The sequence below is a fragment of the Sturnira hondurensis genome, unplaced genomic scaffold (assembly GCF_014824575.4).
Source record: "Sturnira hondurensis isolate 20B ecotype Veracruz unplaced genomic scaffold, ASM1482457v3 Scaffold0025370, whole genome shotgun sequence".
NCBI classification, from domain to species: Eukaryota; Metazoa; Chordata; class Mammalia; order Chiroptera; family Phyllostomidae; genus Sturnira; species Sturnira hondurensis.
The window spans coordinates 9,896,587-9,919,455 of record NW_028098001.1 but is presented as its reverse complement, the minus strand read 5'-3'; the positions used below and the strand labels follow the sequence as shown (position 1 = coordinate 9,919,455).

At 34.2% G+C, this 22,869-nt stretch overlaps 1 protein-coding gene across 21 annotated transcripts in view; it reads right to left on the bottom strand.

Moving 5' to 3' along the window:
* The window catches only part of SNAP91 (synaptosome associated protein 91), a 130,672-nt gene that overhangs the window by 56,520 nt on the left and 51,283 nt on the right, over positions 1 to 22,869 (bottom strand). For 16 of the 21 annotated variants that reach the window (XM_037039316.1, XM_037039321.1, XM_037039327.1 and 13 more), the window contains exons 8-11: positions 20,001 to 20,107; positions 10,756 to 10,797; positions 4,209 to 4,279; positions 2,146 to 2,151 (exon numbers count right to left, since the gene is read on the bottom strand). In XM_037039316.1, coding sequence (XP_036895211.1) covers positions 2,146 to 2,151; positions 4,209 to 4,279; positions 10,756 to 10,797; positions 20,001 to 20,107 — 226 coding nt within the window. The remainder of the gene's footprint in view (positions 1 to 2,145; positions 2,152 to 4,208; positions 4,280 to 10,755; positions 10,798 to 20,000; positions 20,108 to 22,869) is intronic. The other 5 variants (XM_037039323.1, XM_037039326.1, XM_037039331.1 and 2 more) reach the window with 1 other exon arrangement.

Sequence of the window (22,869 nt, the reverse complement as noted above, 5' to 3'; positions counted from 1 at the left end):
CTGAGGACATGCAAGCACTTTTTGAAATATGTTTCCAACCTAATACGCAAAAATTTCTAGCATATTCTATACTCCATAACAATAATAAAGATAGTAAAAATGATTAAATTGCTCCACCTGCTATTAAAGAATATCACACTCAAATCTAAGTATAAACTATCATAAATGGCACAAGAATTAATTCTCCAAGCTCCTGCATGAGTGCTATTACTAAGTAACACTTGTAGTTACCCCCTGGACTAAACAAACGAATGAAAATTTCTTACTGTTATCCTGCCACTTACTGCCTCTTCACTGTATCTTAATTTTCTGTTTAGAATTTGTATTTTCCATTAGGTGCCAAGTTCTTAGAAGTGAGGGAACCCATCCCAACATTTTATATCTCTGGCACTTTCCACAGCAGTTATTAGCATCGTGTAGGCCTTGAAATATATCTCTGTATTATCTGAATTTTAGAATGAGAATACATTTATGGACTCTTTGTATAAAAAGGTAAATCAACCAAAAGTCTTAAAAATGATTTCCTGTGACACTAAATAGTCGGGATGACTGACCTCTGTTCCCAGGGACCGGATCTGGCCTTTGGCCAGATTCCACCAAAAAGGTGAGAACCAGAGGTGCTCCCATTGGGCCCATAACTTCAAAAAGGACCATTAGTTGCTGGTGAGAATTTGAGGGCTCGGAGGCTCAGGGTAGTAAGTAACTTGCCAAAGTCTCACCGTTCTTCAAGGGTGGACTTGAGACTCCAGTCCAAGGCTGCCTGATGCCCAGAGCCTGTGCCCCTTCACACTGTGGCCTGTCCAGATGAGAACACACAGAGCCACCCGCGGTCCTCCCTCACACTCTGTCAGCTGCTTCCTTTAACTTGCTCCTTTGTAGACTTTCCACCTTACCATTGGTCATTTCTGCTTTATAAGAGAAAGCGCTATGATATTTTATAGATAGATAATGATACTTGTTTAAGACCTATACTTATGTCAGTTATTTCAGCTAGGGAAATTTAGCACGTGGTAAACTATATTGGAAAAAATAAAACACGGGCATACTTTTAGGAAAGAATGAATGACCACAGAGCAGGGGTGTCAAACTCATTTTCAACAGGGGTCACATCAGCCTCATGGTTGTCTTCAAAGGGCTGAATGCCATTGTAGGACTGTATAAATGTAACTCCTCCTTAACTAGGGGCAAGGAGCTCTACACTGAGCCCTTTGAAGGCAATCACGAGGCTGATGTGGCTCCTGGTGAAAATGAGTTTGACACCCCTACCATAGAGCAATCTACCCTAAATTTTGTAAAATGCTACAAACGATATGAAGACTGATGCCCCTAGCAAATGGCAAGGTTTACTTCCAAGATGGAAATAGCAAGTTATCAAGAGAGAAATTTTTTGTCATTTCTTACAACAATAAGCCCTACATAGTTCTGATTATGAGGGCTAGCTAGAAAAATAAACAACAGAAGCAAAACACAGATGTGAAAAAAATCTCTTTCCAATAATTTTATTTACAATAGACTTATCTTGCATTTCCTGCACCCTCAAAAGTTAGTAAACCCACATATAAACTCAATTTCTTTCTTTTGATCTATGAAATAATAGAAACAGACAATATACAAAGGTTCATAAAATTTACATAAAATTTCAAAAATAAGTATCAGTGTCTTTAGGGCACTAAATATAAAGGACATACATATTTTTTATAGAAGACATTTGAAATGCTCTGTTGTCAGCATCTACTTGACCTAGATGTTAGAATAAATTTATATTGCTACTAGACGACACAGTAAACAGCTTTAAGTAATTAATTTCTTTATAGAATAATCTTTTAACACTTCTGTCAAATGACGTGGGAAAATCTTTTGATTAGTAAACAGAAGGAAAAACTTTTGATTTCTAAAGTCTAAAAGATATCTATCTACCTATATTTAAGAGAGATTGTTAGTCTCTTGATCCAAGAAGATCAAACTAAAGTAAAACCATTTATGCTGGTCACCTTGGGAGGAAAAAAAGTAGGATGAAAAAACACAGATGTGTAAAATGGACAGAATCAGTTTTAAATGTTAATACCCAATGTGACTCTTAAGAGTGTTTTTTTGCATTTTTAATGATAACCAAATGCAAAAAAAGTCACTCAGTATAGTACTCACCCTTCACTTAAGTTCCCAGGTAAGCACAAACATACAAAAAAGAAAACAGTTAACTTCTATAGTTCATTTATTTTAAAAATAGGGAACAAGCCAAAGACAAGTTCATATGTGGTCTCAGCCAATTCAGAAAAGAAATCTGACAAGCATAAAATTATTTTAAAGGAGAGAGAAAAATTATTCTCAGAAAAAGATAATTCTTAGAAATGTAACTCAGCATACATAGCTAGAATTTCCAGAATTAGCTTGTAGCAGCCACAAGGGGGCGAATTTAGATTTGCAATCAGGGCTAAGGAAACTGGCTCTAGAAGGCTGCCTTCCCGAGACTGCAGCCCTGGCAGACAGAAGGGACAGAGGGGGCAAGCGTGGATCTGTGTAGTGTGTAGGGGAGAAGGGGAAGGAACGCTGGGCTGACCTTTCATTGACGTGCAGCCCTTACTGCCCAAGGCAGAGGCTCTGACCCTTGGGGACAGGTGTACTGTATTTCCTTAGTTAAACAGGTTCCACTGCCACGGGAGCAGGAACTTTTTTCTTAAGCTTCCTGTCTCCTTTTTCTTAATTCCTAGGTGACTCACTTAACTGCCCAGATACCCTAGTACAGGGTGGCCCCAGCAATAGCTGGAAGCGAGCATCTTCTCTTGTGACTTAATATACTCTCCTGTTTTTTTTTAAACGGATATTAATCTCTCCACAAAAGGCTGATCATCCATGGCCACACAGAAGCTGGGACAGACCCTGGGTTGTGGCAACAAACCTGCTAAAACCCCTGAGAGGCACATCACTCCAAATAGCTCTGCTGTGACTGCCTAAGAGACTTCTACACTATTGTTCATCACTGAAAATTTAAAACATGCAATAGTTTTATACTAACTTGGAAAAGATGACAGAAAGAACACTTGGCTAATAAAACAACAAGCAAAAAAGTAACATCAACACATGAGTCTAGATTCTGGGAGAATGCCAACAGAATGCACAAAGGAGCTACATTCTGAGAGCAGTATCAGAGGTAAAATTCATGATCAGCTTACAGCCCTGCCTGCAATGATCGGTCCTTAGGTTGTCCCTGCTAAGTTCTACAGTCAGCCTAAATGGAATAAACATAAAGCCAGGATGACCCAGAAAGACACTGCAAGCTGACTGTGTACAGAAAGCTGTGCTAAGTGTTAAGGTGGAGATAATGAAGTATAAAATAGTCCCTGACCTTTAGAATCAGAAAATCTATTTAAACTATGTGTGTGTGTGTGTGTGTCTGGGGTGGGGTGGGGGGGGGTAACCACAACACAGGAATGCAGGGCAGTGCGTGATAAATGAAGGTTTCCATGAGAAACCCAGGATGTGTGAGATTTACACAGACAGAGATAAGGAGGGTAGGCGCTCAAGACTAGTGGAATTATTGTCTGTGCAAGGCAAGAATGAAAATCACTGGGTCTTGTGAATATATAAGTTTGACACCTGCTAGAGCAGAGAAAGGTAATAGAACCTGGACGTTTTTTTCCATGCAAAGAGGAAAAACCATCAACGATGTAAGTGGCCAAAACAATGGCATGAAAATCCAGTAAAACTGCACTTACCACTGCCTGATTGCTACTCTCTCTATAAAAAGATCTCAGTAAAATGTCAGCAGTGTGCCACGCTCAATGGTTCAAGTGGGGAGAGTCTGGAGTCCAAAAAACTGTACTTGAGTGCTTTGCTTTCTTCACAGTGGGGTTGGTTACACAACAGTGTTCAAGGCTGCTTGTGAAATTGTGCTTGTTGTTACTCATGCACAATGATTACAGCCTCAATTTGTAAACATGAGCAATTCTTTTTCTGCATGTTGGGAATTCCTTCTAAGGGCAAAGTTCGGTTGGAAAATGGCTTCACTAGTTGGCAGACAGATCGCCGGTACAGGGTCACACTGTCTTAAGTTAATGGGATGGAGGGGTGTTCTGAGGAAACCCAGAAGAATTACAATAAAGCACACCCTAAAACTGTAGTAGTATAACTTATACCATGACAAGTCTCATTCTTATAAAGAACAACTCTAACATTTTTCATCTTATTTAGAATATGCAACTAATGCGTACTTGTTTCTGGGTTTCTTTCCTTCTAATGTATTTAGATGCTGCTCAAGGGTCTCCATAAGACTGCTGGGAGCCTACAATAAGAAAGTAAAAATAAGTGTCTGCATTGATTGCTTTCAAAGAAAATACACTGGAGCACCACTGCAACCTTGTATGGTGGAGGTCTGCAGGTGGGCCCCGATACACAGGAGAGATCATTTCATCCTAGGTTCTTTTAGTATTTAAATCTTTAAATTCCCTAGAATCGGAGACAGGCCCCTCTTACTAACACTTAACTCCACTGCATAACAAACTGTGTCACAGTGTGGTTTCAGTGTAGAGATTACATTGGGTAAACTTTTTAAAGATATTACTTATATGCAGTAAACTCAATTTAATCAAATCCACTATAAGTTTCCATAAGACCACAGTGAAAAAAGAACAGGTATTTGTATCCAAGTAAAAAATATAAGTGCCCAAATACCAACTTACAGAAATCTGAAAATACAGTAAAATCTCACTTATCCACCTTTGACTGAAATATTAGGAAAAATTGTTACTATATTTAAAAAGTAAGTGATTTCCCCCCACAACTGTGGGGGGAAAACACAACTTAAGTAGTTGACACCAATTAAGATTTTCTTATTATTGAGCTACTTAATTTATATAATAAAGTAACTTTAGCAAATATAATAATGTTATAGTAGACTATGTTTTTTGGCAGATTTAATATATTTCAACTATTTTACTAAAAAGTAACTGTTTTTAAACATTTTATGCAATATAAAGTAATGGCATTTTTCTGTATATTAGAAAGAGAAATAATAGGTTCATACAAATATTCCACCCCATCTATTCCTCAAGCATCAAAAATTTAATTGCATCTTTCTTAGACAATTTTAACCCAAACTAGACTTTACCAGCAGCATAGGCATTCAAAGAATGGCATTTCAGGAATGAAATATATAACTACATTTATAGAGACTTTAAAATCTGATAATTATATTTAAATTGATATGAAATTAATTTTGAATGGCTTTATGCTAACTGTTGAAATAGCTCACATAACTGAAGGAAATTCAGATCACTCTAATTTTATATCGTACCTATAATGATGAATAAAAATAAAAATTTATTAAATTTTTTTAATTTTGAAAGTTCAGGATATTTATTTAATATTCATTTTAATTTTATAAACAGACCCATACATAAATTATCTTCACAAGTATATAATTATTATAAATGTAAATTACTAAGTAAATATATAAATTAATAAATATACATTTCTAAGTAAACAAAGTACTAAAGAGATTGCAGTGATGAAGGTAAGGTAGAAAGAAACAGCCCCATGTGCATTATGTAAAAGTTACTGACTACAGTGGAGAAAAGATACAGACTACCGGGATATAATAAACTTATAAAATTATATAAATTAAAAGTTTAAAATGTAACTCAGGTGAAAGAGGACTTAACAAATACCAATAAACTACAACTAGAAATTTTCTCGGAGACTAAAAAATGTATTTTTAAGAAATAAAAGAAATTTTGCTTTTTAGAAGAAATAGTCAACTATAAAGTTGTTGCTAATTTAATAAACAGAATGCTAGTTGCAATGAAAGGAAGAAAACAAATGGGTTCATAACTTTTAGGCAAATCCATAGCTGATAACTTTAAAATTATTGTAATAATTATTACAATTTTCATAATAATGGAACCTAGGAGGTGTGCGCATATAACTTTAAACTCTGAATATTTCCATTTTTTTCACTGGGGTCACAGTATGGAAAAAACTATCAACCCATAGAACCTGCCTCTACTTAGAAGACTCAGTTCCTCTGAGTGTTAAATACAATGTAAAGATGCTGTGCTAAGCCTGTTTTAAAAAAAATATGCTATTTACATCACAAAATAGAGAACAATATATGATAACAAAAAAGAGGTACTATTTTCTCTGATATCATTTCTTTGCTAAACAACAAAAAACAGAATCAGGAACATAGTTTGCAATTTCATTCTTTTTGCAAAGTTTTTTACTAATTTAAGGAAGAATAATTTAAAATAAATGAATAGTCACAACAGTCACAATTGAAATCTGGTCAGAACACAGACTACAAAATTGACCATTCTCGTTAAGAGACGTTATTTTGCAATACATTGCATACAGAATTAAGTTTGGGGCATTTTACCTTCGAGCACAGGTGGCAGACACAAGGCCTGTGGGCGGAATCCTTCCCTCCACCTTGTTTCCACCCAGCGGCAGCGCTCTCGCCTTACTGTTAAGGAGTAGTTACATTTTACACAGTCCTAAAATTACATTTGGCCCTTTGAAGGCAACTGTGTGGCTGATGTGGCCCTCGGTGAAAACGAGTTAGATACCCCTGCCTTAAGAGGTTCAAAATGCTTCATCATTTATATTACTTAGAAGAACTAATAAAATCTAATATAATTAAATTCTTCAAATGTATTCAGAGGAAAAAGACTGCTTTGACAGTAACGTTCAGGAATGCAGAAACTCCGACTGCCCTTCTTGCCCTTTGTACCTGCAGCATCAGCATGTCCTGGCCTGTGGTAGGCAATAAACAAACGCTGAGATTTCCAAGGAGCACAACTTTGAGAATGCCTCTGCTGTTGTAAAGGAATTTAAGATGAATGAAGTATAATTAGTAGTATCTTTAGTTGCTTATTTTTAAAAAGTGCCAAAGTCAATAGACTGATCAGATGGAATCACCAGCCCAAGGGCGAGCGGCAGCCTGTGAAATCTAACGGAACAGCGACAAGGCAGGGTTACTGCGTCAGCCGGGGGGCAGTCTTTAAAAGACTTGTCTTTACGGGCAGTTCTCAGATCAACCAGAATTCCTGACATCAAAACGTAAGACTTTTTTTTATAAATGAAAATATTTTAAATTTGGAATGAGCACACACACACACCAACAGGAAATACTATTTTGAAAATTCTTTTTTTTGAAACAAATTCCTAGATAATTTTGAGTCTAGGATCAAAATGGAAGCATCCAGATACCTAAAATATCTCAAGTTTAAATGCCTTAGATTTTAAAACATCATTAAGGGGAGGGGCGTTAGAAGGCTGGGTGAAAAAGGTGAAGGGATTAAGCAAAAAAGCCAAAAAACAAAAAATAAAAACAAAACAAAACTCACAGACACAGAAAACAGGATGGTGACTGATCACCTGAGGGGAAAGGAGTGGGAGGAGGAGACAGAGAGTGACGAGGGGGATAAATGTGACAGAAGACCTGACTGTCACATTTATGTGTGGGTGGTGAACAAACAATACAATGTATAGATGATGTATTATAGAATAGTACACCTGAAACCTATAGAATTTTATCAACCAATGGCACCCCAATAAATTCAATAAAAATCCAAATAGAAAAAAAGTAACCAAAAGATCATTAAAATGTTTGATCATTAGATGTAAAAAATCATTTGAAAGTGCTGAGAAGAAACAGCTCAGGCCTGATATCATATTAACTTCTGGCCCCAATCAGAAATTTTAAATGTGTTTAAAAAAAATTTAGCCCTGGCTGGTGTGGCTCAGTGGACTGAGTGCCAGCCTGTGAACCAAAAGGTTGTTGGTTCAATTCCCAGTCAGTGTACATGCCTGGGTTGTGGGTAAGGTTCCCAGCTGGGTCACACAAGAGGCAAACACACATTGATATTTTTCTCTGTCTCTTTCTCCCTCCCTTCTTCTCTCTAAAAACAAATAAATAAATAGAATTTAAAAATATCATTGATATGCATAAATCATTTAAATGCACTTATGATGACATTACATGCAAATTTAAAAAGGACTACAGATGTCCACACTGGTATTTGCTGTGCATTTTCTAACCTAAAAAATATCCATTAAATTCTTCTGCTCTATTTTGCTGCAAGAGGAATTCAAATCCTTTTCCAGTTACTAGCAGCATATTCTCCTACTCCAGGTAGGTAGTCCAATAGGTACTCCAATAGGTAACCCTTCTGGTCTCCATCTCCTCTTTAACCCTGCTCCACTTTTGTTGTTGTGGTTTATTGTCACAGCTAACTTTAGTGACATGATGGCCACAGAGAAGTCTAGCAGACAATAGAACCTAATCTCAAAGGTGTTAAACCGAGTCCATAAAAAGCACTTCTGATGCAACTCTAGATTAATTCTGGTCTAACACTGTTTGAAGGATTAACCAGAGAGCAGCTTGGACCTGACTACACCGTCAGAGTGTCCAAAATTACCCGGTTCAATGGGAAGTCTTCATTAGACCTGTGGAAGATATTCTAAATAAGAATTAGGCTCCGTTACTCATAATCCCAACAGAAACACAATTAGGTAATTTATTAAGAAATTTCAGAAGCACAGAATACTCTTGCATTGAGATGTAAACACATATTGAAGAAATGAACTTCTGAATTTTTTCATGAGGAGTTAATTTTTAAATAAATATTAATAATGAAGTTGATGTGGCCGTTAAGGTCATAACAAAAGTAGGGGACAGCAGATACCAGATTCTAATGAATCTCTACCATTGAATAGCTTTCTACTAGACCAAGGGCAATATTTTTACCTTAATGATTTTATCCCCCAAATTGTGATAACACACAACATATACCATTACATGAAATATGTCTCTGAACTTGAAATTACATATATAATTATGTATATAATTATATATTATAATTATATAATAATTTGTATATATATATTATATATGTGTGTGTATATATATACACAAATGAATATTATAGTATCATAAAAATTGAACCCATGTGAATTCTTCTTTTAATAATATACTATAATTTTCTAATTTTAAAAACAAAAACACAATAAGTATTCCTTTAACCTTTCCTTGTCTTCCTCAGTCTTTGCCAAAAATGAGACAAATGAAGATCTATTTTCTTAACTGAGCACCTCTCTATCAATATATCTAGTTTTTCTTTTATCCTTTAGTGAGCTCTCTATAGAGTTAAATATGATTTACCACTTTTGAAAGCTATTCATTGAGCTAAGTATTTTACTATCCAACTTTTAAGGTTAACATGCATTATTTATTTAGGTTATGATGTAAATGTTTGTTATAATTAAATAACTAAAAATAAAGCACACTGATTTTCTTTGCTTTTATTTGTATTATAAAATTCATAAATCTATATCCAATAGATTCATAATAGTACTTTATCAACACTTAATTTTTAGCCCCATTCTAATGATATCAATATCTTGATCAGAGGTACTCATTGTATCTAATCATCTCATTGCAGCAAAACTATACTAATATTTTGTCTACTAGAAGGAGGTACTGCCCAACTTTTATACTGAAAAATATAATGCCATTATGTTGTGAATATAAATTTTATTCTATAAATTGTTCTATAAATTTTATTTATGAAGAATTCTTGGGCCTTGACCAGCATTGCTGAACTGGCTGAGCACCACTCCGCAAAGGTCTACAGTTTGATTCCAGGTCAGGGTATGTGCCTGGGTTTTAGGCCAATTCCCCAGCAGGGATGTGGGGTGCATGTGAGAGGCAACTGATCAATGTTTCTCTTATACACCGATGTTTCTCTCTCTTCTTTCTCCCTCCCTTCCCCTCTCTCTAAAAATAAATAAAATCTTTTAAAAAATTCTTGGTATTTCACTGGCATTTTAACTATATACATACAGAGACTATTACTTTGAGTTTCTCAATTTTTAATAAAAATTTAAAGTTAATATTATTTTAAAATGGAAACATTTAAAGGAATTTAAATTATTAAATTTATATTAATATAATTAACCAGTGGGTAATCTTTTATTATGACAATTTCCTTTGATTACAATGACTTTTTTAAATTACAAAGACAGAAAACTTATATATTTATTACTGGAATGTAGGACAGCTTTATATTCTCTCTTATCATTTGACTGTCTCTAGCTGAAGGACATGTATGGGATAGGAATTTACTACAACAGAGTGACAATCTGATTAAATAAAAATAGTTCCTGCCAAGTATGAGAAAGAAGTCCACTACTGTTTTTACTTACTTTATGGTCCCCAAAAAATCACTCATTTGCCACTACTACTTTTCTAAAAAATATTACTTTATATATGAAAATTCCTCAACTTCATAAGGGAGACAAAAATCAATGTAGTGGAACAACATCAGAATTTGCCCCATTCACGCCCCTCCTGTGTACTTGGAATATGTTGAAATCTAGAAGAACAAGCAGGAAGAACAATTCAAATGTTTTGATTATCATGCCTACGAATATCTTTTCATAAATGAAGTACTTCTGTTAACATTATTCAAGGCTTCCTTTTGATTTAAGTTCAAGAATAAAAAGATGAGTTCAATGATTAAATTCAGTTGCCTTTAAAGAAGAAACTATGGTTAAAGGGGCAGGAAAATCTTTGTATTACCTTTAGAAATATATTCAATAGCTAGAAAAAATAAGTTAGAATAATTTCCAAGAAAAGTGGTTGGCCTAAATTTAAAATGCATTAAATACTTACAAGATGATGATCTAGGTAAAACCTTTTATGAAAAATTATGGAATAATTACAGGTACAGTAAATCTTCCACTCACAGAATCACTCACCTGTGTGAGGTCAGGAATATCACCTTTATCAATGCCAACTTGCTGTGTATTAAAAAAAATGAAAAGTAACTTAATGATAATTAACAAATTAATTTCTATAAATTTAATTGAATGTCACCACATAGTTAGCTAAAACTATATATCAAACATGGCTTAGAATTATATATATTAATCTTACTTTTTTATATTTTTCCATAAAATATGGAAAAAATTGAGTTATAATTACTTAGTACAAAAGAACCTATGAATTACATATGTGACAATTAAATCAACAAAATCCATGTAAATAAAATATTTTTGACTTAATTTTTATTGTTTACTCAATTTTCATTGTTTACTCAATTACAGTTGTTGCCATTTCCCCCCTTGGCCCACCTCCACCCAGCCCCTCCCCCACTTCCTTTAGACCACACTGTTGTCTGGGTCTGTTTTGAACACAGGCTCCTTGTGTAGTTTTCCACTCAATATAATCTAGCAGTGATTTCGTTAACATAGTGAGATGAAACAAATGTAAAAAAGACATCAGAACCCCCCAAAAGATCTTAAGATACTGATGTATAAAATTTCAGATTCCCTTGTGATTAATACCAACTATAAAACTAAAAAAAAAGTTGCTCAGACTAAATTTATAGTTAATTATACCTAGTAAGTCCTCTGTACAGAGAATGTTCTTTTGTTTTAAAAAAATATTTTTAGTTAAAAAATGTTTAATTTAGTTATCACCCCCCCAAAAAAAACCAGTTCACCCATTTCTCCCACCCCACCACAAACCTGTTTCAAACACCAATCTGTTCTCCATAACCATGAGCGTGGATTTTCTTCTATTTTTTAGATTCCATATATGAGAAATCATATGGTATTTGCTTCCTCTTACCTATCTCTCTTTGCATAATGCCCTCAAGGTCCACCCATGTTCTCAAAAATGGCAAGATTTCATTCATTTTTATGTCTGAATAACAGTTCACTGAACATGTGTATATTATGTATGTGTGTTTGTATAACATTTTCTTTATCTACTCATCCATGGATGGACAATTAGGTTGTTCTCCTACCTTGACTAATATAATGGTGAAATGAACAGATAAGTGCACATATCTTATCATTAGTGTTTTCATTTATTTTGAATAAATACCCAGAAGTGGAATTTCTGGATCATCCAGTAGTTCTATTTTTAATTTTTTTGAGGAACCTCCATACTTTTTTCCCATGGTGGTTGCACCAATATACATTCCCAGTAACAACTTACAAGGGTTCCCTTTCCTCCCAATCTTTGCCAATACTCGTTACTTCTTGTCTTTTTGAAAATAGCCATTCTCACATTTGTGAGGTGATAGCTCACTGTGGTTTTGATTTGCATTTCCTAATAATTAATGATATTTCACATCTGGTTATGTACCTTTTAGCCATCAGTATATCTTCTTTGGAAAAATGTCTGTTCAGATCTTCTGCCCATTTTTAATCAAACTGTTTGCTTTTTTGCTATTGAGTTATATGAGTTCTTTATATGTTTAGATATTAACCCCTTATCAGACACATGATTTGCAATTATTACCCCGCATTTGTTAGGCTGCCCTTTCGTTTTGGTGATGGTTCCCTTTGCTGTGAAGAAGCTCATTAGTTTGATGTTGTCCCACTTGTTTATTTTCGCATTTATTGCTTTTTCTTCTGGGGTCAGATTAAAAAAATCATCGACACCACCTGTCAGAAAGATTACCACTTATGTTTTCTTTTAGATGTTTTCTGTGGTTTCAGGTTTTATGTTCAAGTCTTTAATCCATTTTGAGTGATTTTTGTGCCCAGTTTTGTCCTTCTGTAAGTGCCTGTCCAATTTTCCCAACATCATTTATTAAAAGCACTGTCCTCTCCATGTTGGCTATTTTTGGCTTCTTTGTCATAAATTAATTGGTCATATATTTATTTATGGGTTTATTTCTGGGCTTTCTATTCTGTTTTATTGATTTATGTGTCTGTTTTTAATACCAGCACCATACTGTGTTAATCACTATAGCTTTATATTATTGTTTGAAATCAGGGAATGTGATGTCTCCAGTTTTTTTGTTTTTTCTCAAGATTACTTTGGCTATTTGAGGGGTTTTTTTTTTTTTGGTTCCAAATAAATTTTAGGATTGTTCTTTCTGTTTCTGTGAAAATATCACTCAGTTTGATAGGGATTATGAATCTGTGTGTTGCTTTGAGTAATATGAACATTTTAACAACATGAATTCTTCCAATCCATGAACATGGAACATCTTTTAATTTATTTGTGTTTTCTTCAATTTCTTTCATTAATATCTTATAGCTTTCAATACACACACAGGTCTTTCAACTCCTTGGTTAAATTTATTCCTAGGCATTTTATTCTTTTTGATGCAATTGTAAATAAGATTGTTTTCTTTATTTCTCTTCCTAATAGTTCAATGTTAGTGTATAAAGAAATGCAACAGATTTTTGAATATTCTGCAACATTTCTGAATGTGTTCATTAGTTTTAACAATTTTTGGTGGAGTTTTTAGGGTTTTCTCTATATAATAGTATGTCATCTGGAATTATTGACAATTTTGTTTCTTCCATTAGAACTTGGATGACTTTTATTTCTTTCTATTGCATAATTGCTGTATCCAACACTATATTAAATAAAAGTGGAGAAAGTGGTCATCCTTATCTCGTTCCTAATCTTAGGGAAAAACCTTTCACCATTAAGTATGATGTTAGCTATGGGCTTCTCACATATGGCCTTTATTATAGGTGAGATACATTCCCTCCATACCTGCTGTATTGAGATATATTTTTATGAAAAATGGATGTTCAATTTGTCTAATGCTTTTTCTGCATCTATTGAGATGATCATGTAATTTTTATCCTTCCTTTTTTTAATGTGGTGTATCCCATTGACTGATTTGCAGTTGAATCATCCTTGCATCCATACGAATAAATCTCACTTGATCACAGTGTATGTCCTTTTATGTATTACTGAATTAAGTTTACTAATATTATGCTGAGGATTTCTACATCTATGATCATCAAGGATACTGGTCTGTAATTTTCTCTTTTGTGGCATCCTTATCTGGTTTTGGTATGAGGGTAATGCTGGCACTGTATAATGTGTTTGAAGAAATTCTTCCCTGTTCTATTTTTGGAAGAGTTTGAGAAGTATTAGTATTAATTTTTCTTTGAATATTCATTAGCATTCACCAGTAAAGCCATCTGGTCCCGAACTTTTGTTTGTTCGGAAGTTTTTGATCACTTATTCAATCTCCTTGCCAGTATTAAGTCTGTTCAAATTTTTTTATTTTGAATCATAATTCAGTCTTTGTAGGTAGTATGTTTCTAGGAATTTATCTTTCTTCTAAGTTGTCCTAGTTGTTGGCATATAATTCATGATAGTCTCTTAGGGTCCTTTGTATTTCTGTGATATCAATTATAACATCTCTTTCATTTCTGCTTGAATCCTCTCTCTTTTTTCCTTGGTGAGTCTAAAGTTTTGTCAATTTTGTTTATATTTGTAAAGATTGAGCTCTTAGTTTCACTGATCTCTTCTATTGTCTTTTAAGGTTCTACTTCATTTATTTATGTTCTAATCTTTGTTATTTCCTTCTAACATTGGGCTTTGTTTTTCTTTTTATAGTTCCTTGAGGTAGAAAGTTAGGTTGTTTGAGGCTTTTCTTGTTTCTTCATGTAGGCATTTATCACTATTTACTGCTTTTTCTGCATCCCATAAATATATTACATTTCCATTTTTGTTTGTCTCAGTGTATTTTTTATTTCTTCTTTGACCCATTGGCTGTTGGTACCATGTTGTTTAATCTCCACATATTTGTGAATTTCCCAGTCTTCTTCATGTGATTTATTTCGGTTTCATACCATTGTGGTCAGAAAATATGCTTGATGTGATTCCAATCTTATTAAATTTACTAAGACTCATTTTGTGGCCTAACATATGCTTTATCTTGGAAAATGCTCTATGTGTAGTTGAGAAGAATGTGTATTCTGTTGCTTTTGGATAATATGTTTGTAACATTGTTATCAATTTAAAATAGATTAGACTGTTATAGATATAAGTTGCAATGTGTAAACTCATGGTAACCACAAAGCAAAAACCTACAATAAATACATAAAAGATAAAGAAACCCAAGCATACCACTAAAAAGGTCATCAAAGCACAAAGGAAGACAACCAGATAAGAAGAAAGGAACAGAGAATACAAACACAGCCAGAAAACATTTAACAAAATGGCAATAAGCTTATACCTATCAATAATTACTTTGTATGTAAATGGGATAATTTAGCCAATTGAAGACACAGAGTGAGTGAATGAATAAAAAAACAAGATTCATCTATATGTTGACTACAAGAGACAGACTTTGGATGGAAGGATGCAGATTCAAAGTGAAGGGATGGTAAAAGACATTCCATGCAAATGGAACAGAAAGAAAGTAGGAGTAACTACTATACTTATATTAGACAAAATAAATTTTAAAGCAAAGACTGTAATAAGAGACAAAAAATGTGTTCTATAATGATAAAGAGGTCAATGTAATGAGAGGACACAACATTTGTGAATATTTATTCACTTTACATGAGAGCACCTAAATTGATATAAGATAAATATTGAAAGATAATAGGGAGGAGTAGACAGCAATGCAATAAAAATAGGGGACATTAATACCCCACTTACAACAATGAATAGATCATTTGGACAGAAAATTAATAAACATCAGCCTTAAAGGACATGTTATATCAGATGAACTTGAAAGATATTTATAGATATTCTACCCAAAAGCAACTGAATGCACGTTTACCTTTCATAACTTGCTCAGGATGTATTTTCACGCCTTTCACAGAGAGGCTACATTTTGTTAGTTTTTTTTAATGTATCCTTCCAGAGTTCTTTATGTATATCCAAAGAAATGGGAACTATATAAATATTTATATCCCCTATTATTTTACACTAATAGCATATTATACACACTGAGATTCTATTTTTAATTTAATAATTTACCTTGGCTCTACATCCACATTAATAATTTCCTCATTTTTTTCAACAGCTACCTTGTCCTGTAACAAGTCACCTATTAAAATACATTAAAGCTGATTCTAATCTTTTGCCATTGCAAGCAATGCCGCACACAGTATTCTGTACCTGTGTGGACTCATCTGTAGAATGCATTTGTAGAGTGAAGTTACTGGGTAGAAACATACAGGAATTTTTAACGTTAATGGGCTGGGAAAGAATGTGGTGGGAAAAGGAGCAGAAAGAAAGCACATGAGTGTGCAAATATAGAAATATATTAACAAACATAAATCAGTGAAGAGAGTATATAGCCAATTACCTGTGATATTTTATCAACTCTTTTGTAGATCTGAAAATTATTCAAAATAAAAAGTTGGCAAAATGAAAATTCTAACTTATCTCAATTTATATAAATGATAGAATTAAGCCTCAAAGAAACAAACTGGCTTAAACCAAAGTCTCTCTCTTTGAGAAATGAAGAGCTTTGATTATGCTAATGGAAATACAGAAGAAAATACATGAAGCATAAATCTTGGGTTCCTATAAAGACAATAAGGCAAATAGGAGATTGGAAAATCCACTTGTGGGTCAAGGGCTGAGCTAACTTCTTTCCTCTGCCTTCTGTGTCTAGATTAGCCTGGGCACTAATGATATTTTAGGATGATAATCTTTGTTGGGGACTGTCTTGCGCACAGTAGGAGATTAGCAGTATCACTGGTCTCCACGCACTGGATGCCAATAGTCCTCCCCCTTTTCCTCCGTCTATCCATTGATGTAAGTGGGGTATTAAAGACCCCTGCTATTATTTTATTTTATTTTATTTTATTTATTGTTTATTTCATTAAACATCTATTTGGTTGTGACAGTCAAAAATGTCTGCACTGTCCCTGGGAAGGGGGAGAAACTGTCCACTGTGGAGCACCATTGGTATACACAGCACTGGCCCTCATCCCTTCAGATCAGTTTACGCCAGAGATTCCGCCCCCAAAATACATACTTTTAACTAGACTCTGGCTTTAGGGAAGCTATTGATGCTTCCCTAAACTCACTTATGTTGTTATAAATTATGGAAATTATTAACTAAGACTACTTCATTCCATGCATTTCCATATTTTAATACCTCTTTAGATAAGCCATTAAAATATTAATATGGAAAAGCAAAGGGGCTAAAAATAATTATCAATATGAAGACGATGTTTTTGAAATTGAAGTGTTATGGATCCCTAATATTAGAATCACTTTGCCAAAAGGTGATGTTTCTGCTAAATGGATAATTCTGTTAAAGATACAATTTAGAAATTCTTCCTTGACATTGCTATTTTTACTGTCCTGACCTTGGAAGATGGAGGTGAAGTGTGATTGTACTACAGAAATCTCACACTTTCTGTCTGAAAATATTCTGGAAGACATAACTCCTACGACTTGGCATTTACCTTGGAATAGCAAACTCAGAATAACTTGGTTCTATAAAAAGGAAGTGTGTTTAGCAGAAATTCCTATTACATGTAAACATCCATTTTACAAAGTTTCAGTTGTCTGAGGAATCTTCAGGACAGTCAGCCTTTTGTAGCCACAGGTGCCACATCCAGGGATTCAATTAACCATAGATCAAAAAGATTTGAAAAAAAATTCTATGTTGCTGATGTGTACTGTGGAGTTAGGCCTATGACTGTGGTGTTTGTACTGAGTATATACACACTCATTTTTTCTTGTCATTATTCCCTAAACAAGACAATATGACAACTATTTCCATAGAATTTATACTGTATTGGATATAAGTAATCTAGAGATGATTTAAAATATATAAAAGGATTATATAGTTTATATGCAAACACAGTGGTATTTTGTATTAGGGAACTTGAGCATCTGTGGAGTTTGGTATCTTCAGGGGGTCCTGGGATCAGTCCCCTGCAGATAACCCAGGGATGACTGTATAAAAATGTAAAACATGCTAAGTTTTCTGCACTTTAAGAAATTCTCTGGGAAATCTGAATATTCCCACATCAGTTATTCTACTATTCTACATTTCTTTTAACATGACAAACAACTGACCAGCTGGTGTGTTTCAGTTGGTTGTGTGTTGTCTCGAATACAAAAAGATTGCTGGTTTGATTCCTAATCAGGACAGATGCCTGGGGTGCAGGTTCGGTCCTTGGTTGGGGTGTGTACTGAAGGCAACCATTCGACGTTTCTCTCCCTGTCTTTCTCCCTCCCTTACCCTCTCTCTAAAAACTAAAAATAAAATTTTTAAAAAGCCTAAAAAAATAAATGAAATTAGAAATTGTATTTAAAAATGTGATGAACAACTTATTGCTAACATTTGCTCAATACCCACTATGGTTGTATTTTGTAAATGACATTCTGGGAAGTTTTCCATACACTCTTTAGGCAAATGGTACTAACCACAGGCTAGCTAGTATGGGTCCACAGATATATACACCACATGAGTCCTAGTTGGAAGAGAAAGCTTTGTACACTTGTCAAGTACTTTTGCATTAACCCATCATAAGCACACCATCACAGACTGATATGTAAACAATTAGTGTTGAAATTACAGTAGATTGTAAGTGTGAAAGAAAACACAAATGGTTGTGGTTATTCATTGTGTTGTAATATTCATTCTACTAAAATAATTTTGTAAAGTAGTATCTAGTCTATAAAACATTAGCCATGCTTAAATAAAAGTAAAATATTTATTATTCTGTTATTTAAAGACAGGCTGTCAAAGTAATGTCTGATTTCTGTAACTGTCATCACAACAGCCTGAATTGGGCCTACCGTCAGCAGACACAGAGTAAGATTGTACATGTAAAAGTAGAAGGAATCGATAAATGAGTGCTCCTTTGCTCATGGAGACCCTGAGCCGAGCCTTAGTAAGCTGACTCGATCGATGTATGCTCTGGACTGCCACACGCCCCCCACTTGGGAAAGCTGGGAAGTACCAGGCATTAGTGGAACAAGGAAATAGTCTTCTGCTCAGGGTACTTAGGCACAATTGTATTTCCACAGAAAGAAATTAAGCAAGTTTACTAGATTATATTGATAATTATGACTAAAGCATGGGAAAAATTCTATGAAATTCAAAACACAAAACCTGGGCAGCAGCAAAAGTTTCAAGCAATCCTATCCTTTTTTAAAGACCACCAACATCCATAAACCCACGAGGAAATACACATGAACATGCTTTAACATATACATGTATTTTACAAATGTATTTGTAAATATATACTTATAAAGATTTATTTATATATGTAATTTATAAAGTTAATTTTTACCTTTTGTTTTTTATGTTACATAAAATATTTTTATGCTAATGATAAACTATAAGGATCAATATAGTTTTGAATTTGACAATTATTACTCCCATAAATAAATGAAATTTGAAGTATAACATGTGGGCTAGAGTGCTTTTGAAATCATGTGTATAAAATGCTTCCTGTGCTATACTCAAAATTGCAAAAATTACAGAAACGGGATCTGAATGTCCCGTGTTCATGGCATTGCATGCTTGGCTGCTGACCTTCAGAAACCCCACAGATAGTGTTCCACTTGGGCCTGGCAAGTAGTTAGTTGACATGTAAAATCAAAACCCATCTTGCTCAAAAGGACCATGATATCAATGTCATAAGTTCCAGTATCAGTACGAATCAATAATTGGATTTTATCAGAGAAAACACCAACCTATAGATAACCTCAGGAATATCCACTATACAATTACAAAGTTTTTTGACTACGTATAAAAATAAGTCCTTAAGAAACAATTTGCAAACTTTATAAAATTAATTATACTGTTTAATTTTTTTCATTATGTTCAAATCACTGACAAGGTAGGAAAAGTTCAGATTTTATAAATTATCATATACACTCTAAGGACAATGGATGGACCTTTCTGAGGGTTTTGTTCTGGGGTTTAACAAGAAGGAAGCACTTTCTTACAATCAAAGATAGCCATTAGGGGAAATGGAAGAACAGACCACCTTGCAAAGCAGAAAATAAGCTCATATCGGGAAAGCTTTATTTGAACACAGAAAAACCATCCTCTGGGGATAGAGGAGTGCTGAGTACTGCTCTCAGTGAAAAGATGGGTGAGATGACTTCTAAGGTCACTTCCAACCCGAATGCTCTGCAACTCTGTGGCGGAGTGTCGGGCTAGATTATGAATGTTCTCATTTACTCCAGATACATGAGCTAATGTTTTAAAATTATATTCCCAACAAAGCTTAATATTACGTACCTCTGCGACTTTCAGAAATTCAGATACTCGCGTCATTCTAGTTAAAAACCGTTTATAAATTTCTAGAGCATCTTTACATTGTCCTTTCTTCATTTCAAAAAACTTTTCTAGAAGAGACAGACAAGCATTTTAAAAGAGAGTATTATATTCAGTTTTACTCTAAGCATATATTAATATTACTATTTAAAGCTGAATTTCATGGCCCTGGCCAGGTATCTCAGTTGGTTAGAGAGTCATCCTGATATGCTAAGGTTTCAGGTTCGATCCCTGGTCAGAGCACATGCAAGAATCAAGCAATGAATGCATAAATGCATAAGTAAGTGGAATAACAAATCGATGTTTCTCTTTCTCTGCCTCTTCCTCTCTCCTCCTTCTAAAATAAAAAATAAATAAATTGAAATTAATGTTTGACTCAAAATGCTTAGCATTAAAATCTGTAAGAGGTATTAATGCACCTGAACAAGGAGACCTGAGTACTTTAAAAAAGTATATGTCTCACATGAAACAATGTACGTAATGAAAGCACAGTTAAAGTAGAAGAACATATGAATTATTGCAACAGGTTAGATTCATGACCCATATATCGCAATATCCCAGTTTTCTGTTTTGGGAAACAGCATCAAATTCTTTGTGATAACAATCTCAAACATTATGACTACATTGAACAGCATCTTTATTTCCTTACCGGCTCGTTATAAACCAATAATTTATATATCACAAAGCAATAATCTAGAAAATTCCCTGAATTAAAGAACTCTCTACAATTTCTACACTCTATATAAATTGAAACTGGCTATAAATACTTTCTTTCAAACAATATAATGTATTTTTTAGTTATAAGAGTGAAGTTTTGTGAAAAACACTTGGTTTACCAAATTCTTCGTGATTCTCTAGTCAATAATTGTATCCTCTTTCTCAACCTGTAGCTTTCTAGACAGAAAAACAGGATTTTGCTCTTCTCTCCTGTACTCCCAAGACTAGACTCCCCAGTCATTAAGGCCCTATGGCTCCCTGACAACTGCAGCATGAGCGTGTATTTTTCTCCACACTGTTCTGAAGAGAACTAGCACTTTATCGGTGTTTCGGCCAGCTGGTCATTCGTCAATTCCCCCAATCAATAATTCCTGACACTGCAGAAGGAGACGTGCAGGCTACTCTCTAGGACAGCTCCCGGCAACGCCGGAGTGTAACCGATGGCTTGGGATAGTCATTATTTTATATCTGCACATGATTAAACACATCTATTTTATATTCTCTCAAAAGTATTTTTCATTTTCTCAAGATGGGTTAGTAATATATAATTACATGAAGAACTCATTATTAAGGGTAGCTACTCATTTCCTTTTGTTGACAGTCTCTCTGTAACTTTACTTTCAGAACGGACCACCCCTGCAGGGGATTCAAGGGAAGCAGAAGGACCAAGAAAATAAACACGTACTGTTTTCTACTTGTTGAGATTTCAGAAGGAGGTGAGTTTTTTTTTAAATGGCCAAAACTAAAGACATTTTCTTTATCTACACCATCCTCTTTTTTTAATGCTACAAATAAAATCATGTGCTATGAGGAAACAAATCTTTTTTAATTTAAAATAAAGATTTATTTTTGGTAAAACATACTTTTCTTTCTTCCTTGTTAAACAATCATCATATAAACAACTTCTTTTAAATGTGTAAATTACTTTTCTTTATTACAATCTGCTTAGTTCTTTGTGTCAGATCTTCAGCAATAACACAAAAAGAGAAATCAAACTGAATAAGCACAATTTCCTTTTAAAACCAGTGCATCAATATTTTAAGAAAATTTTCTCTCTCCCCTTTGGATGCTTTTTAAATTGTATCTATCATGGTAGTTTAGGATTCAGCAACAAAAGAAATTCATTCATTGTGGCATTAGGTCATAATCTCATAACCATTTCTCTAACAGTAAAATGACACCAAAAGGCAACATGTACTGGTACCTGTGAAATTGCAAGGTTCCTTTGTCCACTTAGAGACCAAGCAGGTCCTAGAGAAATCAACACTTTTAACAGAGGGTACGTATCACCCAGAAATGAGCCTCTGCCTTTCTTTCATACTAAAGATAACATATGCTTATTTTTAGTATTTGAAATGATCAAATTCAACATTTGTAACATGGATCTTTGTAAAGTATTGATAAATTCCCATCATGTCTGCCTTAACTTACACAGAGTAACTCTCCTAGGAGAGGAGCCACGGGAAGAGGAATCTCATCCCTGAAAGGGAAACCAAGACTCTGCACAGTGGGCCACTACTAATGACCATCAGTAAGTAAGGGAAGCATCTTCTCTCTTGAACATCAGAGTTTCAACATGGAGACAAAATGTTTGTGAAGGTCGGTGCCCCCAACATTAGATGTAGAGAATTGATTATGAAGACCTTGATTAAAACTAATTGATATTATATTTATAAAATTAATAGTATATCTAGTAAAAAATTACCTGTCTCAAAATGCTTAGGATACTAAAAGTGTGCCTATATTCTAGAGTTACTTTTACAAGAGCGATTTGTCAATGCTGAATGAAGGCCACTCAAACCAGAATGTGGTCAGGCAAGAATACACACTTCCACCACTTAAGAAGAGTTAGGTTTTCTTTTTATTTTTCCATTACCATCTAGTCCCCTTCTTTAAAATGAAAAGGTGTGACTCTTCTTTTCTTCTCCTAATCTTAACCAATAGACTATCTTTTTCAAATTAAATGAAAAAAATATGTACTGAATGGTTATTTTAATAGAAAGAAAAAAGCATTCTTTCTACAATCTATCTGTAAGTGCAACATAAAGAGAAAGTAGAGCAGCATTTAAGTAGCTATTCAAGACAACAATAGAGGAGGATCATGTGGGTTAACATG